The 24044-nt window shown below is 39.2% G+C and overlaps 1 protein-coding gene across 1 annotated transcript in view; it reads left to right on the forward strand.

The window, feature by feature from the left end:
• GDPD4 (glycerophosphodiester phosphodiesterase domain containing 4) overlaps positions 1 to 24044 on the forward strand; it is a gene marked incomplete at both ends in the record, with an annotated part of 71423 nt that overhangs the window by 13173 nt on the left and 34206 nt on the right. The window contains 3 exons of the mRNA XM_084894136.1: positions 13901 to 13994; positions 16064 to 16209; positions 16549 to 16631. Coding sequence (XP_084750262.1) covers positions 13901 to 13994; positions 16064 to 16209; positions 16549 to 16631 — 323 coding nt within the window. The remainder of the gene's footprint in view (positions 1 to 13900; positions 13995 to 16063; positions 16210 to 16548; positions 16632 to 24044) is intronic.

A 24044-nucleotide genomic window follows, 5' to 3' on the forward strand; every position in this document is an offset into this window, starting at 1 on the left:
TTTCTAGTTTTTTGGGATATATTCCTAGGAGTCAAATAGGGTCAAATGGGAGTTCCATTTTCAGTTTTTTGAGGAAACTCCACACTGTTCTCCACAGTGGTTGCACCAGTCTGCATTCCCACCAACAGTGCACGAGGGTTCCTTTTTCTCCGCAACCTCGCCAACACTTGTCGTTTGTTGATTTGTTGATGTTGGCCATTCTGACAGGTGTGAGATGGTACCGCATTGTTGTTTTGATTTGCATCTCTCGGATAATTAGTGACTTTGAGCATGTTTTCATGTGCCTTTTGGCATTCCTTCTGTCTTCTTTTGAAAATATTCTATTTAGGTCCATTGCCCATTTTTTAATTGGATCATTCATCTTCCTTTTATTTAGTTGGATCAGCTGTCTGTAGATGTTGGAGATTAAACCTTTATCAGTGGTGTTATTTGCAAATATGTTCTCCCACACTGTGGGCTTTCTTGTTGTTTTGTTGATGGTTTCTTTTGCTGTGCAAAAGCTTTTTATTTTAATGTAGTCCCATTTGTTTATTTTCTCTTTAGCTTCCATTGCCCTAGGGGCAGTATCAGTGAAGAAGTTCTTTTGGCATACGTCTGAGATTTTGCTGCCTGTGGATGCTTCTAGTATTTTTATGGTTTCCCGTCTGATGTTTAAGTCCTGTATCCATTTTGAGTTTATTTTTGTGTATGGTGTAAGTTGGTGATCTAGTTTCATTCTTTTGCATGTGTCTGCCCAATTTTCCCAACACCATTTATTGAAGAGACTGTCTTGACTCCATTGTATATTCGTGCCTCCTTTGTCAAATATTGAGCATAGTGATTTGGGTTGATATCTGGGTTCTCGATTCTATTCCATTGATCTATATGTCTGTTCTTGTGCCAGTACCAGGCTGTTTTGAGAACAGTGGCTTTGTAATACAGTTTGAAGTCTGGTATTGAGATCCCTCCTACTTTACCCTTCTTTCTCAGGATTGCTGTGGCTATTCAGGGTCTTTTATTGTTCCAAATGAACTTTTGGAGAGTTCTTTCTAGGTCAGTGAAATATGCCATTGGTATTTTAATGGGGAGTGCATTGAACCTATAGATTGCTTTAGGAAGTATGGACATTTTGATGATGTTGATTCTACCAATCCATGAACATGGTATGTTCTTCCATCTCCTTACATCTTCCTCTATCTCTTTTTTCAGTGTCGTGTAGTTTTCTGCATATAGGTCCTTTACTTCCTTAGTTAAATTTATTCCTAGGTATCTTAATTTTTTTTGGTGCGATGGTAAATGGAATTGCTTTTTTAGCCTCTGTTTCTGTAGTTTCACTGTTGGTGTATAGAAATGCCATGGATTTCTTGGCATTAATTTTGTATCCTGCTACATTGCCAAATTCATTTATTAAGTTAATTAGTTTTTAATGGAGTCTTTTGGTTTTTTTTATGTACAATATCATGTCATCTGCAAATAAGGATAACTTTACTTCTTCTTTTCCAATTTGGATGCCTTTTATTTCCTCCTCTTGTCTAATTGCCATGGCTAGTACTTCCAGTACTATGTCAAACAGGAGTAGTGAGAGTGGGCATCCCTGTCTTGTTCCTGTTCTTAGAAGGAATGGTTTTAGTTTTTGCCCATTGAGTATAATGTTGGCTGTGGGTTTATCATATATAGCTTTTATTATGTTGAGGTATGATCCTTGTACTCCCACCTTGTTAAGAGTTTTTATCAGGAAAGGGTGTTGGATTTTATCAAATGCTTTTTCTGCATCAATTGATATGACCATATGATTTTTATCTTTTAATTTGTTTATGTGATGTATCACGTTTATTGATTTGCGGATATTGTACCAACCTTGCATTCCTGGGATAAATCCTACTTGGTCATGGTGTATGATCTTTGTGATGTTCTTCTGGAGTCAATTTGCTAGAATTTTGTTGAGGATTTTGGCATCTACGTTCATGAGGGATATTGGCCTGTAATTCTCTTTCATTGAGTTGTCTTTATCTGGTTTTGGTATTAGGGTGATGCTGGCTTCATAGAAGGAGTTTGGAAGTGTTCCTTCCTCTTGGATTTTTTGGAATAGTCTGAGGAGGATAGGTTTTAGTTCTTCCTTGAATGTTTGGTAAAACTCTCCTGTGAAGCCATCTGGCCCTGGGCTTTCGTTTGCTAGAAGCTTTTTGATGACTGTTTCAATTTCTTCCCAAGTCACTGGTCTATTGAGATTTTTAGATTCTTCCTGATCGAGTTTTGGAAGTTTGTATTTTTCTAGGAATATGTCCATTTCCTCCTGGTTGTTCAGTTTGTTGGAATAGAGTTGTTCATAGTATTTTGTAACAATCCGTTGTATTTCGGTGGGGTCTGTTGTTATTTCACCTCTTTCATTTCTGATTTTGTTTATTTGGATCCTCTCTCTTTGTTTCTTGGTTAGCCTGGCTAGAGGTTCATCTATCTTGTTTATTCTTTCAAAGAACCAGCTCTTGGTTTTGTTGATCTTATGTATTGTTTTTTTGGTCTCTATGTCATTTATCTGTGCTCTGATTTTTGTTATTTCCTTCCTTCTGCTTACACTGGGCTTTTCTTGTTGCTCCTTTTCTAACTCTTTGAGTTGTAGAGTTAGATCATCTGTTACCCTTATTTCTAGTTTTTTGCAATAGGCTTGTAAGGATATGAACTTCCCTCTCAAAACTGCTTTTGCTGTGTCCCATAGATTTTGGATTGTTGTGTTTTCATTGTCATTTGTTTCCAGGATGTTTTTAATTTCTTCCTTGATTTCTCTGGTAACCCAGTCCTTGTTTAATAGCATGCTGTTTAGTCTCCATGTGTTTGATTTCTTTGGATTATTTTTATTATAGTTAATTTCCAGTTTTATGCCATTATGGTCTGAGAAGATACTTGATATGATTTCTATCTTCTTGAATTTGAAGAGACTTTGCCTATGTCCCAAAATGTGGTCTATCTTTGAGAATGTCCCATGTGCGCTTGAGAAGAATGTATATTCTGTGGCTTTGGGGTGCAGTGTTCTGAGGATGTCAATTAATTCCGTCTGGTCTAGTGAGTCATTTAGGATTGATATTTCTTTGCTGATTTTTTGTTTAGATGATTTGTCGAAGGGTGACAGTGGGGTATTAAAATCTCCAACTATGATTGTATTGCTATTAATCTCTCCCTTAATGTCCTCCAGCAGTTTTTTTTTATGTATTTGGTTGCTCCTGTATTGGGTGCATATATATTTACCAGGGTTATTTCTTCTTGTTGGATTGTTTCCTTTAGTATTATGAAGTGGCCTTCATTATCTCTTATTATGTCCTTCACTCTGAGATCTAATTTGTCAGATATAAGTATTGCTGCCCCAGCTTTTTTTTCATTTCCATTTGCCTGGAAAACTTTTTTCCATCCCTTCACCCTCAGTCTGTGTGCATCTTTTTTTCTGAGGTGGGTTTCTTGTAGACAACAGATGTATGGGTCTTGTTTTCTTATCTAATCTGTTACCCTATGTCTTTTGATTGGAGCATTTAATCCATTTACATTTAAGGTTATTATTGATAGGTACTCATTTGACGCCATTTTTATTCTATACCCGTGTTCCTTCTTCACTTCCTATTTCTTTATTTTTATAGTAGACCCTTTAGCATTTCTTGCATTGCTGGTTTGGTGGAGATAAATTCCTTCAGTCTTTTTTTGTCTGTGAAGCTCCTGATTTCCCCTTCAATTTTGATTGATAGCCTTGCTGGGTACAGTATTCTTGGATTCAGATCCTTCCTTTGCATGACTTTGTATATTTCATCCCATTCCCTTCTGGCCTGATAAGTTTCTGTTGAGAAATCAGTTGCTAATCTGATGGGGGTTCCTTTGTATGTAACTTTCTGTCTCTCTCTGGCTGCTTTTAAGATTCTTACTTTGTCGTTGTTGTTTGCCAATTTGATTATAATGTGCCTTGGAGTCTGTCTTCTGGGATTCATTTTGCTTGGAACTCTGGATTTGTGTGGATTTTTTCTTCTCTATGTCAGGAAAGTTTTCTGTCATTATTTCTTGAAATACTTTTTCCATGTCTACCTCAGTTTCCTTTCCTTCTGGAACCCCTATTATTCGAATATTATTTTGTTTTGTATTGTCCCAAAGCTCCCGTAGGCTCTCCTTCTGCTTTTTAATTTTTTTTTCTAGAAGCTGCTCTACTTGGGTATTTTTTTCCATCTTATCTTCTAGCTCACTGATGCGGTCCTCTGCTTCATCTAGTCTACTCTTGATGCTTTCTATTGAGTTCTTCATGGTAGCGATGTCATTTTTCATTTCTTCTTGGTTCTTCTTCAATTCCTCATGGTACTTCTTCAATTCCTCATGGTTCTTCCTCATTTCTTCTTGGTTATTGTCAAATTTCTCTTCCATCCTTTTTAGCCATCCTATGATCATTATTCTGAATTCTTGCTCTGGTAGGCTGCTTGCCTCTGACTCGTTTACTTCCTTTTCTGGTGATGCCTGCTTTTCTTTAATGTGCGGACTATGTTTTTGTCTCCACATGGCCTCTCTTTTCAGGATGTCTAGTTATGTGGTGTTCCTTCTCCTGTGTTGATTTAAAGGTACAAAATACAACACTACCAGGTACAACACAAGAGGCACTTAAGAGTAATGTATTTACAATATTAATAACCTCTAATAAAGGTGACCACTAGAGAAAGGCAACTTAGGGGATAGGAGAGAAGGAAGAAAGGTAAAAATAAAATAAAGAAAAATTTTAAAAAAAATTAAAATTAAAAAAAATTAAGTAAATAAAATAAAATAAGAGGGATAAAGAGATAGAAAAAGAAGAAAAAAAGTAATGACAAAATGAAGGTGGAAAACAGGGGAAAAAAGAAAAGAGAGAGAGAGAGAGCGAGAGAGAGAGAGAGAGAGAGAGGAAGAAGAAGAAGCAAACTAAAAGAGAAATGGGAAACAAACTATATATATATATATATATATATATATATATATATATATATATGGAGAAAATTGCCATAGAACAACCACTGAACCCAGCCAATGCCAGTAACAATACTTGGAGATTAATACAAACTACAATATCCCCTATTATTAAGTAATGCTATGATATACAGAAGTAAAAGAAACAAACAAAAACAGAGAATTTAAAAAAAAAGAAAGCAACAATAACAACAAAGGAATAAGCATAACAATTTCACTAACAAGCATAAAAATTCACAATAATCAACCTTTACACAAACAATACAAAAAGGATAGAGGGGAGAACAGTTTTTTGTTTTTGTTTTTTAACTAGTTAATATAGTGCAGAGATTGGTATTTATACACATGGATCAGGGGTTGGAACTTGGGTCTATAAGTATAGTGAGAGCTTTCGCAGGGGGTATACAGAAAGAATAGAGGAAAAACTAAAGCCGGAAAGGGATAGGATAAACCGTAGACTAAAAGGGTAAAGTTTAGTAAGAGAGTGATGGTGTAAAGGTCGAGTTGAGATGAGATAGGGTTGAATGATGCTGTAGTAGAGATTAAAATAGAATGAAGGTTACTCCCAATGTAAAATATAGAAAAAATAAAATGGTACTGGAGAGGGGAAAAAAAAAAGAAAGAAACAAAAATTTCAAAATAGCAGTAGTAATAGTGATGATAGAGATTGAAAAATGTAATAATTAAAAAGGTAAAATCAAGTAAGGAAAAAAGAAAAAAATCGTTTTTTAAGTAAAAGATATAAAAAATGAAAATTAAATAAAAGATGTAAAAAATGAAAATAAAATAAAGAATAGTAAAATTAGCATAAAAATGTCCAGTAGTGGTCATTCACTTCCTCTGTTAATGTATTTGGCACTCCTGATTCTCGGACCAGACAGTCTTGTAGTTCCCAGCATTCCACTGCACCTCAGATTTGTAAGGTAATCCTTAATTTTAAGTAGGCTATATCTTAGTTATTTGTGTCCATTTATTTTTTATTAATTAAAAGATAAAAGAAAAGAAAGAAAGAAAAAAAAGGCAGTTTGTAATTCAGCTCTTAGGGTCAGTGTTTCCGGTTTGACCTCCCAGTCTTTTTGGTTGCTCTGGCCTTCTTTCTCTATGGCTCTAGCTGGCAGAGTGCCAGCTGGCTCCCAGACTATCTTCTGGCTCTGATCTCTTGTTTCTAGGAAGGCAATTTCCCCCTGCAATTTCCCCAGATATGCCCAACTGGGCAGACCTTCCCTAGTATTCAGAAGCAAGGGGGTAAAGAGGATCAGGCGCCAAGGTGTCCAGATGTTCCACCCTTGGCGGGACAGCCGCAATTCTTAACACTCTGTCCCCTGGCGTTTTAAAAAAGTCCCGCTTCTGGGGAGGATTACGTCAAACCCAGCACTAGGTGTCGCTGCAGCCTTCTTTGGGCTCAGCTCTGCGGGCGGTAGCGTGGCGCTCCGTGGAGGCAGGGTCGGAGCTCCCCGGCTACCATAGCTGCCTGCACCGTGGTACCCAGATCCCTCAGGCTATCCCCGCAAACTCTGACCTTTCTGTGGGTGACCGAAGAACTCCCTTGAATCCACGCACCTGCGCCAATTCGGGCATCTCAGCTGCTCTATGGACTTCTCCGCTGTGGGTTTTCCAGGACTCAGGGATGCTCCTCCTTTCCTGGTAATATGGTGCAGCCTTCCCTCCAGGAGAGCTCGCCGGGAGAGCTCGCTGCGGCCGCCGCAGCACTGGCTGCCCCGTCAGGAAATCCTGTCCAGCGGACACTTCCTTACCTTCCTTGAGAATTCCGCTGCCCCTTAGCTGCCAATCAACATTCCCTGAGCGACTCAGACGCTACTTTTATCTGTTCTGGGACCAGAGTCAGAACAAGTCCGACTGTTTGGTCGCCATCTTCAAGCTCCCAACACCCATTTTTTTATAAAAACTCTCAGCAAAGTGGGAATTAGAGGTATCATATCTCAACATCATTAAGGCCATATATGACAAACCTATAGCCAACATCATACTCAGTGGGCAAAAACTAAAACCTTTTCCCCTAGGAACAAGAAACAGACAGGGATATACACTTTCACCACCCTTATTCAACATAGTACTGGAAGTCCTAGCCACAGCGCGATAAGACATGCAGAAGAACTAAAAGGCATTCATATTGGAAAGGAGGAAATAAAACTGTCATTATTTACAGATGACATGATATTGTACATAGAAAAACTTAAAGACTCCATTAGAAAACTACTGGATTTAATAAATGAATTTGCTAGTGTAGCAGGATACAAAATTAACACCCATAAATCTATGGCATTTTTATACACCAATAATGAATTCTCAGAAAGAGAAACTAAACAAGTAATCCTATTTACCATTACAACAAAAAAATTAAGATACTTATGAATAAACTTAACCATGGTCATAGTTGCCCATTCCACAATGGAGAAGAAATTGTTATATAGGTCGTGTTTGTTCATTCACTGGGGCTGTATTTTCAGACATATGCTGAAGCAATATCTTCAGTGATACAGCTCCTAGGGCAATGGAAACTAAAGAGAAAATAAACAAGTGGGACTACATCAAAATAAAAATATTCTGCACAGAAAAAGAAAGCATCAACAAGACAAGAAAGTCCACTACCTGGGAGAGAATATTTGCCAATGTTATCTCTGATAAGGGTTTAATCTCCACAATTTATAGGGGACTCATACAACTTAACAAAAGGAAGACAAGCAATCCAATTAAAAAAAATAGGCAATGGGCTGAAACCAGTTTGGCTCAGTGGTAGAGCATCAGTCTGCGGACTGAAAGGTCCTGGGTTCGATTCTGGTCAGGGGCATGTACGTTGGTTGCAGGCACATCCCCGGTAGGGGGTGTGCAAGAGGCAGCTGGTCGATGTTTCTTTCTCATCTACGTTTCTAGCTCTCTATCTCTCTCCCTTCCTCTCTGTAAAAGATCAATAAAATATATTTTTAAAAAAATAGGCAATGGATCTAAAAAGATACTTTTCAAAAGAGGACATACAGAAGGACAAGAGACATATGAAAACATGCTCAAAGTTAAGAATCATCCGAGAGATGCAAATCAAAATGACAATGAGGTACCATCTCACACCTGTCAAGAATGGCTATCATCAACAAATGACAAGTGCTATGGAGGATGCAGAGAAAAAGTAACCCTCATGCACTGCTGGTGGGAATGCAGACTGATGCAGCCACTGTGGAGGACAGTATGGAGTTTCCTCAAAAAAAAAAAAAAAACTAAAAATGGAACTCCCATTTGACCTAGTGATCCCACTTCTAGGAATATATCCCAAGAAATCAGAAAGACCAACCATAAAGAATATATGCACACTTATGTTCATAGCGGCACAATTCACCAAAGCTAATGTTTGGAAACAGGGTAAGTGCCCATCAGCAGATGAGTGGATTAAAAAAATGGTGATACGTATACACAATGGGATACTATGCTGCAGTAAAAAGGAAGGAATTCTTATTTGCAACAGCAGGGATAGAACTGGAAAATATGCTAAGTGAAATAAATCAGTCAGAGATAGAGAAATATCACATGATCTCACTCATTTATGGAATATAATTAACAACATAAACTGGTGAATAAAAACAGATCCAGAAACAGAGAAGTATCGATCATACCATCAAATTTCAGAGGGAAGGTAGGGGCAGTTTGAGATAAGGGGGAGAGATCAACCAAAGGACTTGTATGCATGCATATAAGCCTAATCAATGGACACGGACAACAGGAGGGTGATGGCATAAGTGGGGTGGTGAGAGGCAATGGGGAGATAAGGACACATATATAATACCTTAATAAGGAAGATAAAAAAAATACAGAAAACTTTTCTCAATAAATGTTTGGATACTGCCTTTTATATAGTAACACCAGCTTCATTAAGCATAGGCTACTGTTGAGCCACGGTTTCAGATATAGAACCAATTGAGATGCATAATACCTGGATTCTGATAAATGAATTCAGAAGCTCTAGTAGGTGTACTCATTCAATACATTTTCACACCAGCGAAGGACTAGACTTATCAGACATGGGAGGAGAGGCTGCTTCTGTTGGCAAGGGAAATTTTGTTTGAGTTGAAGTATTAGTTTTAGTGTAGTACTCAGAATAAATCTGGAAGGACATGGTTAGCATCAGGCCTATAACACATTCCCCTTTTACCTCATACCCAAAGAAGAATGACCTAAATCCAAACTCCTTGTAAACATGCTAATAACCCAACCTTCCGGGAAACATTTATAAAGATATTTATTAGCCAAATATAATAAGAATCATTATCTATGAAGATATCTAGCAGGATATAACCTGGTATATCTGGATTCCATATTGTAAAGAAACCTGGAATTTCTAGATTTGTAGGGTTTTGAGACATGGCTAGTTGGAGTTGTATAAGATACTAGATGCCCCTTGCAGGAAGATTCCTGCAATAGGGCTTCCTGCTGTGGTTGCTGCCCCGCCTGCTTTCCTCCCTTCTTCCCCAGCCCACCTACTTCCCTCCTTTCTCTGCCACTCAGCTTGCTTGCTTCTCCACAGCTTCACTCTCTTCTGCAGCTTGGCTTCTTTCTACACCGTTTTCAGTCTTCACTCTGGCTGGGATATGCAGATTAACTGCCATTTTGGTTGGGTTAATTTGCATACTCACCCTGATTTGATGGTGGGCGGGGTTTGTGGGCAAAGCAAAGGTGCGGTCAATTTGTTTTATTTTTTATTTTTAAAAAGTAAATCTTTATTCTTCAGATTATTACAATTGTTTTTCCTTACCACCCCTCATAGCTCCCCTCCACCTGGTCCCCACTCCTCCCTCTGCTCTTACCTTCCCCCCCCCCCCCATCCTCTTCCAAAGGTATATGATTTTTGTCAGTTCCTTCCGGTACCCACCACACAGACACTCCTTTCCCCCTGAGAATTATCAATCCCCTCCCATTCTGTACCCCTGATTCTATTATATTCACCAGTTTATTCTGTTTCTCAGATTTTTAATTCACTTGACTTTTAGATTCACTTGTTGATAGATATGTATTTGTTGTTCATAATTTTTATCTTTACTTTTTTCTTCTTTTTCCTCTTTTTAAAGAACACCTTTTAGCATTTCATATAATACTGGTTTGGTGCTGATGTACTCCTTTAGTTTTTTCTGATCTATGAAGCTTTTTATCTGCCCTTCAATTCTGAATGATAACTTTGCTGGGTAGAGTAATCTTGGTTGTAGGTTCTTGCTATTCATCACTTTGAATATTTCTTGCCACTCCCATCTGGCTTTCATAGTTTCTGTTGAGAAATCAGCTGACAGTTGTATGGGTGCTCCCTTGTAGGTAACTTAACTGTTTTTTTTCTTGCTGCTTGTAAGATTCTCTCTTTGTCTTTTGCTCTTAGCATTTTAATTATGATGTGTCTTGGTGTGGTCCTCTTTGGATTCCTTTTGTTTGGGGTTCTGTGTGCTTCCTGTACTTGTAAGTCTATTTCTTTCCCCAGGTGGGGGAAGTTTTCTGTCATTATTTCTTCAAATAGGTTTTCAGTGTCTTGCTCTCTCTCTTCTTCTGGCACTCCCATAATTCTGATGTTGGTATGCTTGAACTTGTCCCAGAGGCTTCTTACACTGTCTTCAACTTTCTGGATTCTCTTCTCTTCTTGCTTCTCCAAAAGAGTGTTCTTTGCCTCTTTGTATTCCAAATCTTTGACTTGACTCTTGTGTTCTTCTAGTCTGCTGTTGGGAATCTGTACAATATTTTTTATTTCAGTAAGTGTATGTTTAATTTCTAGTTGGTTTAATTTCTTTTTCATATCCTCGATGGTCTCGTTAAATTTATCGGCCTTTTCTAGGAAATTCTTGAAAAACCTTATAACCGTGGTTTTGAACTCTATATCCAGTCTTTTGTTCTCCTCCATTTCTTTTGTTTGAGATCTCCTTCCTTTTCTCAGCATTTTTGCTGCTTATGCAAAAGCAACTGTGTGGAGCCTCGGCGGTTTTGTAGAATGTGTGGGGCAGGGCGCTGCTGTCAGCTGCTCTGCCTTTCAGCGTTTCCAAGTCCCGGTGCTCCAATGCAGTAAACAATGATTGCTGCGTGCACCTCTGCAAAAAAGTCACCCTCACTTTCAGACCCGATGGCTGACAGACCAGCTTCTCCCCTTAGGCGTCTGGGTCCCCCGAATGACCCCAGAAACTGGATTTTAAAGTGATCGGGAGCTTGTTTCCCTTTGGGTTGAAAAAAAGCTGTGCCCAGTCGCCTGCCACCAGCCCGATTCATGTGCCTCCGTACCTAGACTTTTCAGCTTTTCAGTGCTTGTGCTCCTTTCTCTTTCAGCTAGCTTTCCCGTGGTTCTGGGTGATAGACGTTTTGTCTTTTAGTTGTAGTTTTGAAATTGTTGTGTGAGGCGGCAGATTAGTTGCTTACCTATGCCACCATCTTGGTTTTTCAGTGCAGTCAATTTGCATGTTTCTCTTTTATTAGGTAGGATGGATGCTTCATAACTATAAAGGCTCCTTCTGTGAGCAGTGTTTCCACATACTTTGCCCAAAACACACGGCACATTTTAAAACCAGCATGTATCCTAGTATAGGAGAGAAAAGAACTTTTTTTTTTTTTTTAAATCAATCTTTATTGTTCATATTATTACAAAGGTTCCTCATTTCTTCCCCCCTCCACCAGGTTCCCACCCAACCCTCTGCCCCCTCCCCATCCCCCATTGTCCTCATCCATAGGTGCACAGTTTATGTTCAGTCTCTTCCTCCCTCCCTTTCCCCGATAGTAAATCCCTTTTCAGATAGTAAATCTGTTACTTAGCATTTTCTCATATCAATAATACCTCCACATGCCCAATGATACACTTCACACAAAAGACATTTTCAAATAGGTCAACCAGCCTCATCCAGGCCCCACCCAAGGCACTCACAGATCAACACCCCAGCGCTATACTAACTCAACACATCCAGATCTAAGCCTTCATCACTTGATTCAGCAGACCCTCAAGTTCCCGCAAAAGTTTCCAGCCATGTCTGAGAGGCAGCCGTGGGCAGGTACTGGCGAGGAGCGAGCTGTTTCGGGCCTGGCTGCTCCGGGCCTGGCCTCTGTTGCTCTGGTTCGTTCCACAACCAGCTGCTCCGGGTCTGGTCACTGCCGCTCCCGACCTAGTTGCTCTGGACTTGGCTGTTGCTGCTACAGGCCTGGCCGCACCCGACCCGGCTGCTCTGGGACCGGTTGCTCCGGTCCCGGCCGCTCCGGGCCTGGCCGCTCCCAGCCTGTCAGCCGCTGGAGAAAAGAACTTTTTATGAATATCTGCATTTGGCTGGATCAGGTTTCTCGAAGGGAAACTGTTTTATCTGTGTCTTATAATTGCCTGTATTTAAATCACTAGTTAAGGCTGATGTTGAGTAAGGTCACAGAATCCCGTGAGACTCATATATGTCTGTTTGACACTTATATATTTGTGTTTTGATGCATATTTAGTTTGCTAATAAGTTAAGATTTTTTTTATCTATGTACACAGGAGAGATAGGCCTATACATTCATATGTCACATAACAACAGGAACTCTGAGAAATTCATTCTTTGGCGATTTTGTGATTGTTGCAACATCAAAGAGTGTACCTAGTCAATCCTAAATATTATAGCCTATCACTCCTAGGCTACAAACCTGTGCAGCATGTTACTATACTGAATACTGTAGGCAATATTAGTGTATTTACACACAACTAAACATAGAAAAGATACTGTGCTTTTCTACATTAGAGTGCAGTAGGTTTGTTTACACCGACATCAACACAAATACTAATGCATAGCACCATGACATTACATTGGCTACGATGTAACTAGGCAATAGAAAACTTTCAGCTTCATTATAATCATACTATAGGTCTGATGCACAAAATTCATGCAAGAATAGGCCTCATAGCCCTAACCGGTTTGGTTCAGTGGATAGAGCTTCAGCCTGCGGACTGAAGGGTCAATTCTGTTTAAGGGCATGTGCCTTGGTTGCAGGCATATCCTCAGTAGGGGGTGTGCAGGCGACAGCTGATTCATGTTTCTCTCTCTGATATTTCTAGCTCTCTATCCCTCTCCCTTCCTCTATAAAAAATCAAATATATATATATATATATACACACACACACACACACACACATATAGGTATATATAAATGTATGCATGTGTGCATATATATACATATACACATATATACATATACATGTATATATACATACATACACATACATACATATATACATATGAAGAGTAAGGCCTTCCTTTCCCCAGCAGGCACCCAGGACCTGGGCTTCCCTCATAGCCCTGGCTTCATCTGGAAGGATGTTCTGTCTAATTAGCATATTGTGTTAGACATTCTGCAAGGCAGGGAAGATATAATCATAAATATTTTACTTGATTTCATGAAGCTTACAGACTGTTGGGGGAAAGGTACAAAGAAAAGCTAATCACAAAATATTATTTACTTGTGACTATATTGAGTTGAATAAAAAAATTAGTGAATATCTGTAATGGCCATGGTTGAGACTGAGTGAAAGATGCCAAGCATTGCTGTGTGCCCAACTGAGTTGGAGGTGATAATTAGTAAAGGCATCAGACCAAGTAACTGTGATTTTTTTCCAGCAGTGCTACAAAACAAAGACTTGGGAGCTAAGAAGGTAAATGATTGGTTCTATACTAGGGAGTTGCAGGGTGGTCAGGTTAAAATAATAAGGAAAGAATGCCCCTGCCATTGTGGGGACACACATACAATTCCCAAGGACAGTTCTGACCCAAGCCTAGTGCCTGAAAGTGAGGAGATTTTGTTTTGTTTCTGCAGATCCACGTCATACTAGTGATTTTGGTATGCACATTTTTTCTGACGATTTTATGCGTTTTCTGGAGTGACAGGTGGCTGACATTGGGGCTCTCACTGAAGGTAAGCATCATCCTGTCGGTTGAGCACTATTTGTCCAATGTGGTCAACCTGACGTTTGGCTTTCTCCCAGGTCTTTGCTCCCCATATGCATCTGACGATGATAACTCTGATGGTTTTCCTTTCCTGGCCTGTGGCCTACTACTTGATCCATTTGGAACAAGAAGGTATGTCCTGGCTTTAGCTTACATACTCTACTCAGCCAAACACAGCATGGTAGATAGCCACCACTATGAAGCTTTGAAATTCATTTAGCTTATTACTCAGGCATGCTCCTTGTCAAACTCATAACCCCATGTGGCCTGTCAGAACATTTTCCTGGTCAAACAGGCCTTCTTCTAAAGAGGGATTCTCCTGGGAAAGTAAGAATGATCGCCTTGATGTTACACAGTGACTGTCTGGCAATGGAAAAAGGTTGGAGGCAGGGTAGAGGCCATTTTAATTTTATTTGCCAGAGTGATAGTACTAGTCACAGTTTCTTTATATTGTATTCAAATGTTACTAGTTTCAACTAATGAACTTATATGAGGTCCAGATATGCCTAGTTATGCTTTAGTAATGCAAAGCAGCTTCGGCGAGTCCCTGTCATACCTGGGAGCTTGGAGCAAAAGCAGAAACATCTCCCTCTGCCTCTGGTTTGCTCCCCATCCTTTGCCCTAATGCCATAGAAACAAAAAAGAGTCAGAGATATACATTAAATTGTTTTGAGAATGGAGTTCTCTCTCAGCACCCTTCCTGAGGAGCCAGTAGCATCTTCTTTTTATGTATCTCTGTTTACTATTGGTTACACAGGGAGTGTTCGCTCCCTGACTGTACAAGGACAGAGACAAGAGAAGGACTGTATTTCTAATATTGGCATTGTGAGTGCTTGTACCTGTTTGTATTTGTATGTGGATGGTGAATTGTAGGAAATGTTTTGGGGCAAAAGTTTAAAGGTAACAATAATGAACTTTTTTCTTTTTCATTTCTGAAATTTTAGCTAGATTCAGAAGAGACCTGAGTAAACGTCATAAGATAAAAAGAATCCAGACATGTGCTAGACTCACAAAGCTAAGAGGTTAGAGCTGGAGATACAGATTTGAAAGTGACTGAAGTATGCATAGTAACTTAAAAATGTACAAATAGGTAAAATCCTCAGAGGTTTACAATTATAAGTGATGGGGAGTGGCTAGTAATGACAAGTATTATGGATGAGCTGTGTGTGTGTGTGTGTGTGTGTGTGTGTGTGTGTGTGTGTGTGAGAGAGAGAGAGAGAGAGAGAGAGAGGGAGAGGGAGAGGGGGAGGGAGAGGGGGAGGGAGAGGGGGAGGGGGAGGGGGAGAGAAAGAGAGGGAAAGGGAGGGAGGGAGAGGGAGGGAGGGAGAGAGAGAGAGAGGGAAAAAGAGAGGGAGAGGGAGAGGGAGAGGGAGAGGGAGAGGGAGAAGGAGAGAGAGAGAGGGAAGAGATGGGTAAATGCATAGTATTTATTGAGTACCTATTGTTGGTAAATCAACTCTATGAGGGAGTGGTTAGCAGCAAAATAGCCCTATTTTTCAGAATGAAGAAAATGGAGATGCAGAGAGATTAAGCAGTGGTCCTTAATCACACATTAGACCAAGGTTGGGAACCTTTTATCTGCCAAAGGCCTTTTGGATATTTATATCATAATTCGCTGGCCATACAAAATTATCAGCTTAAATATCAGCCTGCTAAATTTGGTCAAACTTTTAACCTTGGCAGGTCCAGACCAAATGATTTCACTGGTCTTATATGGCCCTTGGGCCAGATGTTCCCCACCCCTGCGATGTCTGGCCTTGAACTCAGACTTCTGTTAGCCAGGGCCTCTTTCACTATCCTGCACTGCCTTTTATATAGGGCCATTTTGGGCTGATCTTTATAGGCTTCAGGGCTTTCTCAGCACCAGCCATTCTACTACTCCTGAGAAGGTCTTCCTTAACAAGCCCTCTCCTTCACGTCCTTCCACCTCCTGCACAATTTATTTCCTGGATATTTTCATTAAAATACTATTGCCTTAATAATAATGCTTACATTTGGATAGTGCTGTACTTTCTAATCACTGAAAATAGATGGGGATGTGATGTAAATAGCGAGTAAATCAGGGAGTCCACAAGGCACTGAAGCCCATGCACTGGGTGTTTACTGGCGGCTGCTTTGGGATAGTTAGTTACTTGGGTTGGGTCTCCATTCCTCTTTATCTATAATTTTTTCTCACTTCCCCCTCCTTCCAACTTTTTCAGTTGCACAAGTGGCTATTGGACTACCTTTTTTTATTATCCTTTTATTTCTATTTGTGGTGCCATGGGGATTTTATTCTCCCTGCGTTGAGAATGAGAATAAATTGGGACCCAAGCCAAGCCTCTTTGGACATAGAGGTGCACCCAGGGTAGGTCTGAGCATGATGAACATGGGTGAGTACTAGTGTGCATGAGCTTATGGGTGAGAGATAAGGACCTCAGAACTATAGGAATCTCTGTAAAGGAAAATGGATGGGCTTTTGATGAAAAGGATAAAGATAATCGTAGAAGTTAGACTTGAATCCAGCAGGTCACCTAACTCTCAGTCCATTCCTCTTTACTGTGCCCAGTGACATTGCCTCAGATGAGCACAGTCCCAGATCTATTGGGTAGGAGGGAGGGGCTCACTACGGGCTTTCCATCTACCACAAAATGCATGCTGGGAGGAGAAACTGAGGCAAAGGGTCTGATGACCTTTTCTTCTGCAGCTGGCGCCGGAGAACACTGTGATGGCCTTTGAGAAAGCTGTTGAACACGGGGCCTTTGGGCTGGAGACTGATGTAGTCTTAAGGTAGGAAAGCAGGGGCTGGGTGGGGAAGATATAAGGTCAGTGCTATGGAAGATAACCAGCATGGGCCAAGGTGTAAGAGCACAAGTCTCAGGGAGCTTCTCCTGTGTTCCTATGCCAATGTGCACATAGTTTGTGCACGCGTGCGTGTACACAAACACACACACACACACACACACACACACACACGAGACACTTCTCCCTTGCAAGCATATATCTATACCACTACATTCTTAATTATAGGGTCATAAATCATACATACTATGTATAGACTCCACACATAATTCAAATTTGGCCCCATTACAAGCTATGCTTAAAACTATCTAGCAATATGTTTACCTAACAATCCCTGGACACCTACTATATTCTAGGCCTCCTTCTGGAGTGCTATTGAGAGGCAAATGAGTACACTCTACTCCTGCCAAAGGGTTGTTCCCAGCCAATGAAGGAGACATGGCATGTTTACAAATACCCACAGTATATGACCATTTTTTGGATGTCCCTTCCCGAGAAGATTAAGTCAAACATGGAGGAAAAGGTCACTGCCTATTATATGAAAATTGACCTATGTACTCAGAATTGTGTTTTGGTTGAGTGTTGAAGAATAAATATTACTTTACACAAAGATATGGTGATAGAGTATTTTCCAGGCAGAGACAACAACTTATTTAAAGGCATCTAAGTAAAAAAAATCAACAGCTTTGTAGATCAGTGAGCTGACCTGTATGGATGGCAAATTGATATGCTTGGGGACGTGAGAGGGTCATGTGAGGAGGAGGTATGGCTGCAAGGTCACTGGGACTTGATCATGGAGATTCTTAAATGTGTAATGGGCAAGCCATCATAGGTTTCCACAGATTTCTTATTGTTTTAAAATATGTGATTTAGAAAAATTCATCTGGCAATCTGTGACAGAGACTTCTCATGGAGATGGGTAGTGGTGTGTACAAACTCCTTTCACAGCCTTTCTGTGAGGCAAACAGAAAAATGAACAACCTAATTCAAAAATGAGGAAATGTGGTTTGAACCTGGATTCAATGAAGGGAAATGTATGGTCAGGTCATAAGGATGGAAGTACATGATAAAGCCAGAATTGGAACTACATTTCCTGACATTACCCAACCATGGCAACTGTTCTGTGCAGAATATTCAGATTGGGGTTTTGAAACAGGATGTCCTGTCAGAGCTCCTGGGTTCATTTGTGGAAGTGGTTGGTGGTCATGGCATAATGTAGTAAAGGTGTTGAGCCAATGAGCTCCTGGCCTTTCTTCTCTTGTTTCTGTGACTTCAACTGTGATGCAGATAATCCTTCCAACTCCTCAGTTTCTCTCCTTGATGGCATCTTCATTTCCAGTGACCATCTCCACATACTCCACCATTTACATGGATGGTCATAGTCTAGGCTTCATCATTACCAAAAAGTGCCTATCAGTCAGGACACGAATATCACACCAGTAACTTAAACAGGAAAAATGTGATATCAATTACTAAGTGGTAAAATATGGTTAACTACTTAAATTGGTAAAGCGGACCCAGTCAGTATAGACATAGCAAGTGTAGCTAATGGAAGGAACTTTTGTTCCAGATGAAATAAATGTAGTAAAAAATTTTCACCATATCCTCTCCAAGAATAATATTGAAAAAAAAAATTTAAAAACTTGGCAGAATTCACAAAGCTACTGACAGAAGACTCTGAAAGGTGGAGGAATGAAGGTGGACTGGCTAGGGTTCATAAGACTGAAGGAAATAGCAAATAGGTAGTGAGTTCCCCATTTTTGTTGTTTTATTTTGCTTTTCCTTATACATCCCTACATGAGCTCTGTAGAGACCCGAAACCCAGAAAACACCTACAGCTGCAGATGGAAAAAAATAGTCCCCTCCACATCTCCCCGTTTTTGTTTTTGTTTTCTCTAGCAAAAAAATGGGGAGAATTGTAGCCCAACATATGTTGACTAGAGCAGGTGAACATCACAGTAAAGCCATTCCTCCCCGCCTGGGGCTCTGGTCCTAGAGATGATGGGCAGATCCCTGTCTTCCATTCCCGCCCTGAAAATAAGAGGTATCTCTTTCCTCACTCCCCCAACTAGAGAGTGAAGAGAGAATTATTAAGAAGTTATCTACCGTAGTGATCTTTTTATTGTAGTAAAAATACACTTAACATAAAAATTTATCCATTTAACCATTTTGAGTTTTACAATTCAGTGGCATTAAGTACATTGATCTTGTTTTGTTACCATCGGCACCGTCCATCTCTAGAACTTTTCATTTTTCTCAAACTGAAACTCTGTACATATTAGATAATAACTCCTTGGTCTTTCCTCCCCGGAGGCTCTGGCAACTGCTGTTTTCTGTCTCTATGAACTTGACTATTCCACTCATACAAGTGGAAACATACAAAATATGTCCTTTATCAAATTGCATATATATCAACATATGTGTAACTCCATCTATTGAAAAAAATCCGCAGTATTAACTGGTATACCTGGTATGTAGTAGATGTCCTGTGGGTCCCAGTGGCACAGTCTCTCTGTTTGCCTGAGCTGGATACTCCAGAGGCGTCCTTTGTGTGGGCCAAGTGTGCTCTCCTGTGGTAGTTGAGCCTTGATTGCAGTTGGCATATAGTGGGTGGGATTCATCCACAGGCTGATTAGCTGTGAGGACTGGCTGTGACTACAGCAGAAAGCTGTGTGCAGATGCTTACGCCACTGAATGGGATTCACTTTAGCAGGGCTTTGGTGCGTGCTGAGTTCACCCTTCGGGTATGTCGTTTTGGAGCTAATTGGGTGGTACTCTGGTGTGATCTGAAGATGTACACAAGGTGTGTTGGTTCTGGGGCCTCTTTGAAGGGGCTCTGGTGCAGGCCAAGGCCAGCTGCTGCCTGTGTCTGGCCTGGGGCTACCTGGTAGGAGCTGCAAAGTGATCTGTGGTTGGTAGCTGCCTGTGCTGGGCTTGGAGGCATCTGGAAGTGGTTATGCTGTGAACCAAGGCTGGCTGCTACCAGTGCCAGGCGTGGGGCTGCTTATCAAAAGGTACAGGGCATGCCCAGGCCAGCTGCTTTTAGTTTGGGGCTTGAGGACCTTTCAGAGATTTTAGAGAAGTTTGCAGAAGGAACCCAGGCTGCCTGTTGTGTGGATTAGTCTCTGACAGAGGTTCATTCTGGGAGCATGAATTGGGTGGGGCAAGATCTCAGAAAATCACCAGGGTGGGATGAGAGCTGAGTTAACTAGATCAATGGAGACTCAGATATGATGCATGCTCTGTGTGGAGAGGGCTCCACAGAACAATGGAGCCCACAGGCATTTTACTATTAGGGAGAGCTGCTCCTCTGGTCCTTGCTTGGGGCCACACAACTCAGCTCTACTCCAGACACCCTGGTGCCCCTTTCCTGGAGCTCAAGGGGAAGGTGTGAGTGGGTGGGTCTGATTTTTTTTGCTATTTAAGAGGGTGCCTGAGTCTTCTGCAAATCCTGCCTCATCAGACTGTGTCCCTGCTGATTTTCACAGATATACGTTGTGGGAACTCCTCTTTTGGTTCTGGTGCTCTGGGCTGGGAAACCTATTGTGGGATTAGAACACCTTGCTCCTCAGGGGAGACTTCTGCAGCCAAGATATCCCTCCCCAATTCTTAGCCATCACACTCAGGAGTGGGACCAGACTATTTCACATCTCCACCCCTCCTATCAGTGTCAGTGTGGCTTCTTTATATCCTTAGTTATAGGAGTCTGTTTAGCTAAAATTAGGGATTTTCATGGGTGGTGTTCTGTAATTTAGTTATAATTTTGATATGGTTTGAGAAAAGGCAAGCACAGAGTTTAACTATTTCACCATGTTGACCCAAAGATTTAATTAACAGTATGCTTTTATTTTACCTTTCCTACAATTTGACCTGTTACTGTCATGAATCTCAGAATATATTATTAATTTTTGCTTTACATAGTCAACAATATTATTAAAAATTAAAAATGTTTTAAATATTTACTTACATATTATATCTCACACTCTTTATATTTTTGTATAGATGCAAGTATCTTTTTGCCTAAGAACATTTTTTAATTTTTCTTATAGTAAAGATCTGCTGGATATGAAAAATATTTTCTTTATATGAAAATATTTTTACTTTCCCTTTTCTTTTTTATTAAGTATAAGTTTATTTTATGTCTCAAAGTGATTTTTTGTGTGCCAGAAACATATAACTTTGGTTGAAATGAAAATAAGTACTCAAATTCAATAACCTAGTTATTAAGTTTTTAAATTTAGCTTACTAGTAGATACCATATTTCATTTGTAAGTCTAACATATTAGTCATTTTGAGTGATATTTTTATTCCATTTTAATTCATTTAGTTCTATTAATTGAATTTTTAGACATTTTAAGCTGCAATTATTTAATCTATTTTCTTTCCCTTTTTTTCTCTCTTTTTTTTTTTTTTTTTGGTATTGCAGTTTATGACTTAAATTTTTCCAGAACACTTAAATAATTCTTATCCTAAGTGACTGACATAAAAAGGATGAATAATACTTCATTGTGTATACATACCAAATTTTGCCTATTTATTCATCAGTTGATGGTCACTTGTGTTGCTTCTACATTTTCGTTGTAGTAAATAATGCTGTTACCAACCTGGGTACATAAATCTCTTCAAAACCCTGCTTTCATTGCTTTTGGATACATATAACCCGAAGTGGGATTGCTGTATCATATTATATTTTTTAATTAATTTTTTGAGGAACCCCTACAGTGTTTTGTACAGTGGCTATAGTGTCTTACATTTTAACTAACAGTGCAGAAGGGTTCCAGTTTTTCCACATTCTGGTAAGTGTGAGATGGTATCTCATAGTTTTGATTGGCCTTTCCCTAATGATTAGGGATGTTGAGCATCTTTTCATGTGCTTCTTAGCCATACATAATCATCTTAGAAGAACTATCCAGGTTCTTTGACAATTTTTGAATTTGTTTTTTTGTTGTTGAGATTTAATTTTCTGTGTATTTTAGATATTAATTCCTTATCAGATATATGATTTATAATTATTTTTTCTCATTCTTTGGGTTTCCTTTATGCTCTGTTAATATTGTCTTTTGATGCAATAAATTCTAAAATTTTCATGAAGGTCAATTTGTCTGTTTTTGTTGTCTGTGCTTTTGTTGTGATATCCAAGAAATTACTGCCCCATCCAATGTCATTAAGATTTCCCCCTATGTTTACTTCTAAGAGTTTTATTGCTTTAGTTCTTTCATTTAGATTTTTGATCCACTTTGTGTTTATTTTTGTATATGGTATTAAGTAAAGGTCCAACTTCATTCTTTTTATGTGAATATCCAGTTTTCCTAGTACTGTTTGTTAAAAAGATAGTCCTTTCTCTATTGAACGGTCTTCCACACACGTGTCAGAAATTGTGCCCATATGTGTGGGGCACATGTTCCACATGAAACCCAGTAGGGGGCATGCAGGAGGCAGTTGATTGATGATTCTTTTTCATCGTTGATGTTTCTATCTCTTTCTTCCTCTCTGAAAGAAATAAAAATATTTAAAAAAACAATAAAATTGTAACCATACATGCAGCAGTTTATTTCTGCTCTATTCTATTCTAGTATATTTTTATGTCTTTATGCTTGTATAATACTGTTGTTGTTTTTAATCAAATAATCCTTTTTAAAAATCTGTATTGTTGAGATTATTATAGATGTCCCTCTTTTTTCCCTCATAGCTCCTTCACCCAGTTCCTGCCCTGCCCCAGGACTTCACCTCCCTATTGTCTATGCCCATAGGTAATGCATACATGCTTATAAGATCTTTGTTTAATCTCTCCCTGTCCCCTCAACTCCCTCTTCCCCCAGAGAATCATCAGTCTGTTCCATTTCCATGCCTCTAATTCTATTTTATTCACCAGTTTATTCTGTCCATTAGATTTCTTGTTTGATTTTTAGATTCAATTGTTGATAGATGTATTTGTTGCTATTTTGTTACTCATATTTTTTTTTTTTATCTTTTTCTTTTTTTCTTCTTCTTCTTAAAGAATACCCTTCAGCATTTCATATGATACTGGTTTGGTGGTGGTGAACTTCTTGAGTTTTTTCTTGTCTGTGAAACTCTTTACCTGACCTTCAATTCTAAATGATAGCTTTGCTGGGTAGAGTAATCTTGGTTTTAGGTCCTTGTTGGTCATCCCTTTAAGTATTTTTTTTTTTTTTTTGCCACTCCCTTCAGGCCTGCATAGTTTCTGTTGAGAAATAGGTGATAGTCATATGGGTACTTTCTTGTAGGTAACTAACTGCTTTTCTCTTACTGCTTTAGCCCTTGGCATTTTAATTATGATGTGCCTTAGTGTGGTCCTCTCTGGGTTCCTCTTGTTTGGGGTTCTCTGTGCTTCCTGGAGTTGTAAGTCTGTTTCTTTCACTAAATAGGGGAAGTTTTCTGTCATTATTTCTTCAAATAGGTTCTCAATATCTTGCTCTCTCTCTACTTCTGGTAACCCCAAAGTTCAGATGTTGGTATGCTTGAAATTGTCCCAGAGGCTTCTTACACTATCTTCATATTTTTGGATTCTTTTTTCTTTTGGCTCTTCTGGTTGGGTGTTTTTTGCTTCCTCATATTTCAGATCATTGACTTGATTCTCAGGATCCTCTAGTCCAGTGATTCCCAAAGTGGTCTATATCGACCCCCAGGGGTCTATGACAACCTGCAAGGGGTCTACGTCAGCGAAAAAAAAATTTGGGGGTCCATGAAATGAAAATGGGGGTCCACGATAGTGGATCTCAACATACACTGATAGTACCTATTTACTTACATCATATTATCTTATAATATAAAAACATATAAATTATTTATAAAAGTACCTATGAAGTAAAAAATTTATTATATATGTTTATAAAATTGTGTAAGTTGTAGGATAAAAACCTGCACATAATGATATACCAGTATCATCTTGTTACAAGCATACGCGCAGTAAACATTCTTGCCAATTTTTGTCTCAAAGCTTCGCGAACTTGCACCGACTTGTTCAATTCGTCACTCTATAAATATGAATGTGAGAAAAATACGTTCATTCGTTTCCTGAATCTTGAATAGGAAAGTGCTGAGAAAATATTTAAAAAAATATAAACTGGTAGTTTATCATACAAATTATAGTGAATCAGTGTTATTTTGTTTGAGAATGCCAGAGAAAAGTAGGTACATTATTTTTTATTAAATTTTAACACTAAACCTCACTACAGTTAGAAATTTACAAAAAAAATCAATATCAGGTAAGTAGGGGGTCTACTCAAAACCGAAAAACATGGCAAGGGGTCTACGGCACAAACAAGTTTGGGAACCTCTGCTCTAGTCTACTGTTGAATACTTGTATATTATTTTTTATATCAGTCAGTTATGCTTAATTTCTGACTGTTCCTTTTTTTTTTTTTTTTTTTTTTTTTTTTT

The sequence above is a fragment of the Pipistrellus hanaki genome, assembly GCF_964339955.1.
Source record: "Pipistrellus hanaki genome assembly, chromosome: 9".
Classification (NCBI taxonomy): domain Eukaryota; kingdom Metazoa; phylum Chordata; class Mammalia; order Chiroptera; family Vespertilionidae; genus Pipistrellus; species Pipistrellus hanaki.